The 12,191-nt window shown below is 46.9% G+C and overlaps 1 protein-coding gene across 9 annotated transcripts in view; it reads right to left on the reverse strand.

Moving 5' to 3' along the window:
* The window catches only part of LOC122922900 (natural cytotoxicity triggering receptor 3-like), a 136,906-nt gene that overhangs the window by 84,441 nt on the left and 40,274 nt on the right, over positions 1-12,191 (reverse strand). For 5 of the 9 annotated variants that reach the window (XM_044273666.1, XM_044273665.1, XM_044273663.1 and 2 more), the window contains exons 4-5: positions 3,465-3,581; positions 3,343-3,364 (exon numbers count right to left, since the gene is read on the reverse strand). In XM_044273666.1, the coding sequence (XP_044129601.1) occupies positions 3,343-3,364; positions 3,465-3,581 (139 nt within the window). The remainder of the gene's footprint in view (positions 1-3,342; positions 3,365-3,464; positions 3,582-12,191) is intronic. The other 4 variants (XM_044273670.1, XM_044273671.1, XM_044273668.1 and 1 more) reach the window with 1 other exon arrangement.

Here is a 12,191-nt window from a genome sequence, read left to right on the forward strand (position 1 = left end):
CTTACGGCCCACAGCGCTCAGCCAAACCAGCCCGCGAGACAGCAGGAGCTTCTGGAGCAGGTATCAGATAAACTCATCCAGTTGGAAGGGAGGGCAATCATAGTGCTGTTCTGATTTATGGACACAGCTCTCAGCATGCTTAGCCAGCCTTCTATCTGGCTGTGCTTCTTGAGAGTCACAGTCCACAGGCTCAGAAACAGCCTGTGGACTGTGACTCTCAAGATGCAAAGCCAGATAGAAGGCTGGCTAAGCATGCTGAGAGCTGTGTCCATAAATCAGAACAGCACTATGAAAATTACTGACTGGCTAAGCATGCTGAGACTGAGCTCAGTCTAAATAACATAACACATTAAAGGGATTCTGTCACCAGGTTTTACCCCTGTCAGATAAAAATATGCTGATGTTCAGGGCGTCTTCACGATTCCTAATGTGGGCTTATAAATGTCATCTGTGGGCTTATTTAGCTAAAAAACAGCTTTTACTAACCTGTCAGTCAAAGAAATAAGGTGCCCAAGGGGATGTTAATAGATGCAAGGTGCCGGCCGCACCCGCCGCTGTTTGTGCCCAGCGCCGCCTTTCCGGACTTCTGCGCTGCCTCCTAATCCTCTGTGCCGCCTCTCGCTCTCCCTCCCTCCCCCCTCCTTCTGCTGTAAGATCTCGTGCTTGCGCACAGGGCTCTGCCTGATGCGCCCGTGCGGACTTCTCCATTTGGCTTCTTACAGCGAAGTGCGCATGCGCCGGCACTTCGCTCAACCCCTGTATGCACGAGATCTTACAGCAGGAGGAGGGGGGAGGGAGGGAGAGCGAGAGGCGGCACAGAGGATTAGGAGGCGGCGCAGAAGTCTGGAAAGGCGGCACTGGGCATGAACGGCGGCGGGTGCGGCCGGCACCTTGCATCCATTAACATCCCCTTGGGCACCTTATTTGTTTGACTGACAGGTTAGTAAAAACTGTTTTTTAGCTAAATAAGCCCACAGATGACATTTATAAGCCCACATTAGGAATCGTGAAGACGCCCTAAACATCAGCATATTTTTAGCTGACAGGGGTGAAACCTGGTGACAGAATCCCTTTAATGTGTTATGTTATTTAGACCCAGCTCTCAGCCTTCTATCTGACTGGCTAAGCATGCTGAGTGCTGTGTCCATAAATCAGAACACAGCTCTATGAAAAGTACTGTTTCTAGCTGCTGTTGTCCACAGTCCACAGCAGCTAGAAAACAGTAATCTTCATAGTCATGTTAAATGATCACTATAGTGTCAGGAAAACAAAGCGGTTTTCCTGACACTATAGTGCCCTGAGGGTGACCCACCCTCAGGGTCCCCCTCCCGTGGTCCCCCTCCATGTTGCCAAGACAGACGCCAAATGGAGGGGTAGTTGCAGGAACAAAATACTTTAATGGTATCGATAAAATATATATGTACTTAAGACACTGAGTGCAGTTCCATAAAAAGGCCCAGCAAAATCCTCAGCACCAGGCCCATGATGCTCTTAATCCGGCCCTGACTGCTGACGTAGGAGGTGTTTAGAATAAAGGGACTCCAATATCTACAGTCCTGGCCAAAAGTTTTGAGAATGACACAAATATTAGTTTTCACAAAGTTTGCTGCTAAACTGCTTTTAGATCTTTGTTTCAGTTGTTTCTGTGATGCAGTGAAATATAATTACTCGCACTTCATACGTTTCAGAGGCTTTTATCGACAATTACATGACATTTATGCAGAGTCAGTATTTGCAGTGTTGGCCCTTCTTTTTCAGGACCTCTGCAATCCGACTGCGCATGCTCTCCATCACCTTCTGGGCCAATTCCTGACTGATAGCAACCCATTCTTTCATAATCACTTCTTGGAGTTTCTCAGAATTAGTGGGTTTTTGTTTGTCCACCCGCCTCTTGAGGATTGACCACAAGTTCTCAATGGGATTAAGATCTGGGGCGTTTCCAGGCCATGGACCCAAAATGTCAACGTTTGGTCCCCGAGCCACTTAGTTGTCACTTTTGCCTTATGGCACGGTGCTCCATCGTGCTGGAAAATGCATTGTTCTTCACCAAACTGTTGTTGGATTGTTGGAAGAAGTCGCTGTTGGAGGGTGTTTTGGGGCCATTCTTTATTCATGGCTGTGTTTTTGGGCAGAATTGTGAGTGAGCCCACTCCCTTGGATGAGAAGCAACCCCACACATGAATGGTCTCAGGAGGCTTTACTGTTGGCATGACACAGGACTGATGGCAGCGCTCACCTTTTCTTCTCCGGACAAGCCTTTTTCCTGATGCCCCAAACAATCGGAAAGAGGCTTCATCGGAGAATATGACTTTGCCCCAGTCCTCAGCCGTCCATTCACTATACTTTCTGCAGAAGATCAATCTGTCCCTGATGTTTTTTTGGAGAGAAGTGGCTTCTTTGCTGCCCTTCTTGACACCAGGTCATCTTCCAAAAGTCTTCACCTCACTGTGCGTGCAGATGTGCTCACACCTGCCTGCTGCCATTCCTGAGCAAGCGCTGCACTGGTGGCACTCCGATCCCGCAGCTGAATCCTCTTTAGGAGACGATCCTGGCGCTTGCTGGACTTTCTTGGACACCCTGAAGCCTTCTTAACAAGAATTGAACCTCTTTCCTTGAAGTTCTTGATGATCCTATAAATTGTTGATTGAGGTGCAATCTTAGTAGCCACAATATTCTTGCCTGTGAAGCCATTCTTATGCAACGCAATGATGGCTGCACGCGTTTCTTTGCAGGTCACCATGGTTAACAATGGAAGAACAATGATTTCAAGCATCACCCTCCTTTTAACAGGTCAAGTCTGCCATTTTAACCCAATCAGCCTGACATAATGATCTCCAGCCTTGTGCTCGTCAACATTCTCACCTGAGTTACCAAGACGATTACTGAAATGATCTCAGCAGGTCCTTTAATGACTGCAATGAAATGCAGTGGAAAGGTTTTTTGGGGATTAAGTTAATTTTTATGGCAAAGAAGGACTATGCAATTCATCTGATCGCTCTTCATAACATTCTGGAGGATGTGCAAATTGCTGTTATAAAAACTTAAGCAGCAACTTTTCCAATTTCCAATATTTATGTAATTCTCAAAACTTTTGGCCACGACTGTACAGTGCATGATACATACATAATACATACATTGTACATGCACTGTACATACATAATACATACATTGTACATGCACTGTACATACATAATACATACATTGTACATACACTGTACATACATAATACATACATTATACATACATAATACATACACTGTGCATACATAATACATTATAATTGCAATGCACATACTTAGAACATACATATATCCATAACATACATGTACACATATAACTTACACTTCCGCTGTAGACCTGAGGGCTGCAGAGAGACATGTGTTAGATCTTGCCGTGTCACCCCTCCCACGCCCCGTACATTATATGATGCCGCTATATCATGTCACTTCCCCAGCAATAATCACCTTGTCTGGAGATTCTGTAACCTGTGACCGTCAGGAGAGCGACCACCAGGGCGACCCCGAATCCAACTCCGAGGCAGATATGGAGGAGCGGGGACGAGGACATCGGATCCCGAACATCTATAGAGAAGAGAAGCAATGGTCACAGATGCAACCGGACTGGACCCTCCTGCCTCTAACTGCTCACTGATCACCTGCTTCTTCTAGAATTCTATTCATGACACAATTCCTCATCAACTGACACACTGTGTTAGAAGCACCTACCTCCCATCCCCTCCCTTCACAGGACTTCTCCTGAGACCCACATAATTTATAGCAAGCCTACAACCAGTGACCCTGCTGCCTCTATACCGCCATGATCAGCTTCACCCGCACCTACTGTGTCCTTCTCCAACACCATGTAGATTGTCAGCCTCGCGGGCAGGGCCCTGTCTCCTTCTGTACCAGTCTGTAACTCGTCTTGTTCATGCTTAGTGCAATTGTCTGTATTGTGTATGTGACCACGTATCATATGTACAGCGCTGTAGCGGATTGTATTTAGCCTGGCCTGTTTGGATCATGTAGGACGACATTCGGTTGATTGTATGGCTATGTATTGTAAACTGTAATGTTTACTGTGTTGGATGCATTGCTTTTCTGTGCCTCCTCCCCTCCCCCTTTTTTTCCTGTCCCATTGTTTTCCCAGCAGGGTGTTGTCTCAGGGACACTGGGAGACCAGTAATCTAGCTGTTCTGTCCCTCCTCCATCTCTTATCAGCCCTTGCTATTGTCTGTCCCCACCCTTCCTTGTACCATGGTCATCTATGTGCCCCATTGTATGTAAATAAGGCTGTTGGGGGGTTTAAAGTGTGTGCCATGTCCAAATAAAGTGAGTTCTGCTCCTGAGGCTGTGTGTCATCCAGTCATTGGGATTGCTGTTGGGATATTATTGGATTGTTTTGCCTGCTGGAATTACTACCCTAGGATTTATGATACTTGTTCCTGAGCCTCACTGGGATCTTAGGTGGAGATTGGCTGTGGAATATCAGCTCTCCGCTACATTGGTGGCAGCACTGGGATCCAGACTCACAGAGGAACAAGGATTAATGGAGATTGATTACTCCACTTTAAAACGATCCACACTTAAAGATCTTCTGGAATCAAGAGGTATTTCAGCCAGCAACAAAAGAAAGGCAACACTTATCTCTGAAATAATGGCAGAAATCCGAACAGAGGATGATTCGGTCACTGCACAGAGGGACGAGACAGACGGAACAGAGCAAGCAGAGTTCCAAAGGCACCTCTTATTCAGATTGTCATTTTATGGGGAGAACCCACCAGTGGAAATTATCTCCAAGACAATGACAGAGGTTCAAGCATTTATAACGCGGCAAAGGAGACCACAAACACCAAGCCCAGCAGTGTCTATGGTGCAAGAGGGTAAGCCAAAAATTCCATACCAGGCATTTAAAATGTATGTAGAAGCGGAGGAAGATATAGATGCATTCCTCCAAGACTTTGAAAGACTATGCACGTTACATAAAATACATATGGAAGATTGGGTACCCATCTTAGCAGGACGGTTAACTGGGAGGGCAGCTGAAGCCTACCGTACGATACCAGATGCAGAATGGGCTTGCCGTTTACAAAGGGCAGCCCTCGGATGGGTACAGGCGAACCAGGCACGGTCCATGGAGGACCTATTACAAATGCTGTTACTAGAACAGTTCTATGATGGGATACCCGCAGACCTGCAGGAATGGGTGAGAGACCGTAACCCCACTTCTATCACAGAAGCAGCTAAAAAGGCCGATGACTATTTGGATGCCCGCAGGCAGCACAAGCTTGTGGGTGTTAAACCAGCTGTGCGACCTCTAGGGGGAAACCAATTTTCAGCTAGCACCAACACACCACTGAGACCGCTACCCCCACCAGCTCCTACAGCGGCTCAACCGAGGTTTCGCCCACCCTCCTCTGTGCAATGCTACCAGTGCCAGAGGTGGGGACACTACAAGCGGGAATGCCCACAGCTTAGAGACCGATACACCTGGATCCGACCAGGACCACCACCACCGAGAGCAGCACCACTATCAGGAGGAGACACCCACCGCTTATGGCTCTGCAGTTCCAGTCACCACTATAGAACAGTGGGAAGTACTCCACGAAGCCAACCCACTACAAGCACAGGCGGATAATCGGCAGCACCACAGGCAAACAGTATACCTGGAGGGGAAACCGTTGCAGGGACTCAGAGATTCGGGAGCAACCATAACCTTGGTCCAAAGCCACTTGGTTGCGGACAAAGCTAAAACCAATAAGACTGTGGCTGTCAGGGTTGCTGGGGGAGCCGTATATCGGCTGAATACAGCAAGGGTTCATTTGCATTGGGGTGCGGGGTCAGGGACTGTGGAGGTGGGGTTGATGCCCCAATTACCCGCAGAGGTGATACTGGGAAATGACCTGGGAAAGCTCACATCTGCATTTGAGCCACAAACCACAACCACTGAGGAAGCACATCCAGTGGTCACCAGGCAACAGGCCCGCACCCAGGACTACAACACACTGCCGGAGGTCCAGGTAAGAAAACCTTCCCCTTCCCTAGACTGTGTCCCTTGGGCCCCTCCTGACGAATTTGCGGCAGAGGTGATCACTGACCCTACTCTACAGGTATATAGAGACAAAGTCACCTCTGACCAACCGGGGGCGGAGGGGGAAAGATTTGTATGGGATAGGCAGCTATTATACAGGGAGTCAGACAAGCAGGTAGCTGGGTCAGACCCGATCGTTATGAGACAGCTAGTTGTACCACAGAGGTACCAAAACTGCTCCGGATAGCGCACGATATTCCGTTATCCGGACATTAGGGGGTCAGTCGTACTAGATATCGGCTGACCCAAAGTTTCTTTTGGCCAGGAATTAGCCAGGGAGTACGCAAATATTGCAGCATCTGTGATACGTGCCAGAGGGTAGGGAAGAGGGGGGACCGGCGGAAAGCAAAGTTACATCCGCTACCTATAATTGAGGAACCGTTCCATAGAATAGCCGTAGATATAGTAGGTCCCCTCCGGAAACCTACCCCCTCTGGCAAGAGGTATATTTTGACGGTGGTGGATTACGCCACCCGCTACCCAGAGGCCGTAGCCTTGACAAACATCCACGCAGAAACCGTGGCAGAGGCCCTGATGCAGATTTTCTCCCGGATGGGATTACCCAGGGAGATCATCTCGGATCAGGGTACTCAATTCACTGCAGAGGTCACCCAGCACCTCTGGAAATTTTGCAAAATCAGACCTATAATCAGTGCCCCCTACCATCCTCAGACCAACGGGCTCTGCGAGCGGTTCAATGGCACCTTAAAACAAATGCTCCGAACCATTGCTGAGACCCACCGAGACTGGGAACGATTCCTGCCTCACCTCCTCCTTGATTCTCCCCATTCGAATTGTTGTTCGGGAGGAGAGTAAGGGGACCGCTGGACTTAATTAGGGAGCATTGGGAGGGAGACAGGAGCGCAGACGGAACCCCCATTGTACCATATGTGTTGGCGCTCCGAGATCACTCTAACCAAGACGGTAAAGGAGACCTCCAGGCGGCTCAGACGCCAGGGACCCTAGCTTCCAGGTTGGGCAGAAAGTTTTAATTTTGAAACCTGTCCGACATAATAAGTTACAGGCCGCCTGGCAAGGCCCTTATAAAGTAGTGGAACAGAGATGTGACACCACTTATATAATTGGCCCCTGCGCAGGGAGCGGAGGGTGACGAATGCTCCATGTGAACATGATGAAGCCCTACCAGGAACGCTCAGAAGAGGTGACTGCTATTTGTGCACGCAGCTCTGAAGAATTTGACAGTCTTCCCCTGCCGGATCTACTGGGGGACGGTCAGCTGTCTGGCGATTTAGGAGAAGTTGTACTGGGGGACCGGCTGAGCCCACAGGAATGTACCGAGGTACAACAGCTGCTAAGAGAGAAGCAGGAGACCTTCTCCAATGTGCCTGGGTACACTCCTCTGGCCACTCCTCTGGCCACTCACAGAGTAGAAACCCCAGGGCAACTACCCATGCGCCAGACCCCGTACCGCATCCCTGAAGCGGTGCGAGAGAATATGCGTAAGGAGATCGATTAGATGCTCCAGCTGGAGGTGATTGAGCCCTCAGACAGCCCGTGGGCATCTCCGGTAGTCCTCGTACCAAAGCGGGACGGTACGACCCGCTTCTGTGTAGACTACCGGAGGTTGAATGAAAAGACTGTATCAGACGCTTATCCGATGCCCAGGATAGATGAACTGCTAGACCGGATTGCCAGAGGCCAATACCTCACTACTATTGATCTGTGTAAGGGGTACTGGCAGATACCCCTGGCTCCGGACGCCATCCCTAAGTCAGCCTTTGTCACCCCATTCGGCCTATACCACTTTAAGGTTATGCCATTTGGGATGAAAAACGCTCCGGCTACGTTCCAGCGGATGGTGGACCGACTTCTAGATGGGTTCCAGGACTACACCTGTGCCTACCTCGACGATATTGCAATTTTTTGCAATACCTGGCAGGAGTACTTAACCCATATAGGAGCGGTTCTAGACAGGATTAGGGAGGCCGGTTTGACGTTGAAACCGGCCAAATGCAGTATAGGAATGGCCGAGGTACAGTACCTGGGCCATCGAGTGGGTTGTGGGAAACAGAAGCCAGAACCAGCCAAAGTAGAGGCTGTAGCCCAATGGCCTACCCCTAGGACTAAGACTCAGGTGTTGGCATTTCTAGGGACAGCAGGATATTACAGAAAGTTTGTCTCCAATTATAGCGCCCTGGCCAAACCCCTTACTGGCCTGACCCGTAAGAACCTTCCCCGCCAAGTAACCTGGACCCCGGAGTGTGAGCAGGCCTTCAAACATCTGAAAAATGCACTTATTAATGCCCCTGTCTTGGCAGCTCCCAATCCAACTAAACGTTTTCTTGTTCACACAGACGTTTCTATGTTTGGATTGGGGGCAGTGCTGAGCCAAGTTGGGGCCGATGGCGGAGAACACCCCGTGGCTTACATCAGTCGCAAACTGTTACCCAGAGAAGTAAGCTACGCCGCCATCGAGAAGGAATGCCTGGCTGTGGTGTGGGCCCTAAAGAAGTTACAGCCGTATTTATATGGACAGGCTTTTTCCCTGCTCACGGATCACAACCCGTTAGTATGGCTGAACCGGGTGGCTGGGGACAATGCCAGGCTGCTGCGCTGGAGTTTGGCGCTGCAGCCTTTTGACTTTAATATTCAGTACCGCCCGGGCAAACAAAATGGAAACGCTGACGGGTTGTCGAGACAAACTGATTTGGAGAAATGATCCGTGAGCACCCCGGACATCCCCAAGCCGATCCGTGCTGGATCAGACTGTGTATGCCGGCTTGTGGGCAAGGGGGAGCAGTGTAGCGGATTGTATTTAGCCTGGCCTGTTTGGATCATGTAGGACGACATTCGGTTGATTGTATGGCTATGTATTGTAAACTGTATGTTTAATGCATTGCTTTTCTGTGCCTCCTCCCCTCCCCCTTTTTTCCCTGTCCCATTGTTTTCCCAGCAGGGTGTTGTCTCAGGGACACTGGGAGACCAGTAATCTAGCTGTTCTGTCCCTCCTCCATCTCCCATCAGCCCTTGCTGTTGTCTGTCCCCACCCTTCCTTGTACCATGGTCATCTACGTGCCCCATTGTATGTAAATAAGGCTGTGGGGGGGGGTTTAAAGTGTGTGCTATGTCCAAATAAAGTTAGTTCTGCTCCTGATGCTGTGTGTCGTCCAGTCATTGGGATTGCTGTTGGGATATTGTTGGATTGTTTTGCCTGCTGGAATTACTACCCTAGGATTTATGATACTTGTTCCTGAGCCTCACTGGGATCTTAGGTGGAGATTGGCTGTGGAATATCAGCTCTCCGCTACAAGCGCTATGGAAGGAATGGCGCTATAATAATAAATAATAATAATAATAATGAAACATCATCTATACAGTGCATCCACTATGACAACATGATGTATGGTCTATACAGCATATCCACTATAACATCATGATACATAGTCTGTAGAGTGTATCCACTATGACATCATAATATATCTTCTATAGAGAATATCCACTATGACATCATAATATATCTTCTATAGAGAATATCCACTATGACATCATGATCCATCATCTATGGAGCGTATCCACTATGACATCATGATATATCGTCTATGGAGCGTATCCACTATGACATCATGATACATCGTCTATGGAGCGTATCCACTATGACATCATGATACATCGTCTATAGAGCGTATCCACTATGACATCATGATACATCGTCTATAGAGCGTATCCACTATGACATCATGATACTTTGTCTATACAGCGCATCCACTATGACATCATGATACATCGTCTATAGAGCGTATCCACTATGACATCATGATAAATCATCTATGGAGCGTATCCACTATGACATCATGATACATCGTCTATAGAGCGTATCCACTATGACATCATGATGTATGGTCTACACAGCGTATCCACTATGACATCAGGATACATCGTCTATACAGCGTATCCACTATGACATCATGATATATCGTCTATGGAGCGTATCCACTATGACATAATAATATATATTCTATAGAGCGTATCCACTATGACATCATGATACATCGTCTATAGAGCGTATCCACTATGACATCATGATACATCGTCTATACAGCGTATCCACTATGACATCATGATACATCGTCTATAGAGCGTATCCACTATGACATCATGATACATCGTCTATAGAGCGTATCCACTATGACATCATGATACATCGTCTATAGAGAGTATCCACTATGACATCATGATACTTTGTCTATACAGCATATCCACTATGACATCATGATACATCGTCTATAGAGCGTATCCACTATGACATCATGATACATCATCTATGGAGCGTATCCACTATGACATCATGATACATCGTCTATAGAGCGTATCCACTATGACATCATGATGTATGGTCTATACAGCGTATCCACTATGACATCAGGATACATCGTCTATACAGCGTATCCACTATGACATCATGATATATCGTCTATGGAGCGTATCCACTATGACATCATGATACATCGTCTATACAGCGTATCCACTATGACATCATGATGTATGGTCTATACAGCGTATCCACTATGACATCAGGATACATCGTCTATACCAGTGTTTCCCAACCAGTGTGCCTCCAGCTGTTGCAAAACTACAACTCCCAGCATGCCCACACAGTCAAAGGCATGTCCGGGCATGCTGGGAGTTGTAGTTTTGCAACAGCTGGAGGCACACTGGTTGGGAAACACTGGTCTATAGAGCGTATCCACTATGACATCATGATACATCGTCTATAGAGCGTATCCACTATGACATCATGATACATCGTCTATACAGCGTATCCACTATGACATCATGATACATCGTCAATAGAGCGTATCCACTATGACATCAGGATACATCGTCTATAGAGCGTATCCACTATGACATCATGCTACATCGTCTATAAAGCGTATCCACTATGACATCATGATACATCGTCTATAGAGCGTATCCACTATGACATCATGATACATCATCTATGGAGCGTATCCACTATGACATCATGATACATCGTCTATAGAGCGTATCCACTATGACATCATGATGTATGGTCTATACAGCGTATCCACTATGACATCAGGATACATCGTCTATACAGCGTATCCACTATGACATCATGATATATCGTCTATGGAGCGTATCCACTATGACATAATAATATATATTCTATAGAGCGTATCCACTATGACATCATGATACATCGTCTATAGAGCGTATCCACTATGACATCATGATACATCGTCTATACAGCGTATCCACTATGACATCATGATACATCGTCTATAGAGCGTATCCACTATGACATCAGGATACATCGTCTATAGAGAATATCCACTATGACATCATGATACATCGTCTATAGAGCGTATCCACTATGACATCATGATACATCGTCTATACAGCGTATCCACTATGACATCATGATACATCGTCTATAGAGCGTATCCACTATGACATCAGGATACATCGTCTATAGAGCGTATCCACTATGACATCATGCTACATCGTCTATAAAGCGTATCCACTATGACATCATGATACATCGTCTATAGAGCGTATCCACTATGACATCATGATACATCATCTATGGAGCGTATCCACTATGACATCATGATACATCGTCTATAGAGCGTATCCACTATGACATCATGATGTATGGTCTATACAGCGTATCCACTATGACATCAGGATACATCGTCTATACAGCGTATCCACTATGACATCATGATATATCGTCTATGGAGCGTATCCACTATGACATAATAATATATATTCTATAGAGCGTATCCACTATGACATCATGATACATCGTCTATAGAGCGTATCCACTATGACATCATGATACATCGTCTATACAGCGTATCCACTATGACATCATGATACATCGTCTATAGAGCGTATCCACTATGACATCAGGATACATCGTCTATAGAGCGTATCCACTATGACATCATGCTACATCGTCTATAAAGCGTATCCACTATGACATCATGATACATCGTCTATAGAGCGTATCCACTATGACATCATGATACTTTGTCTATAGAGCGTATCCACTATGACATCATGATACATCGTCTATACAGCGTATCCACTATGACATCATGATACATCATCTATGG

Source organism: Bufo gargarizans, unplaced genomic scaffold (genome assembly GCF_014858855.1).
Source record: "Bufo gargarizans isolate SCDJY-AF-19 unplaced genomic scaffold, ASM1485885v1 original_scaffold_1028_pilon, whole genome shotgun sequence".
Lineage (NCBI taxonomy): Eukaryota > Metazoa > Chordata > Amphibia > Anura > Bufonidae > Bufo > Bufo gargarizans.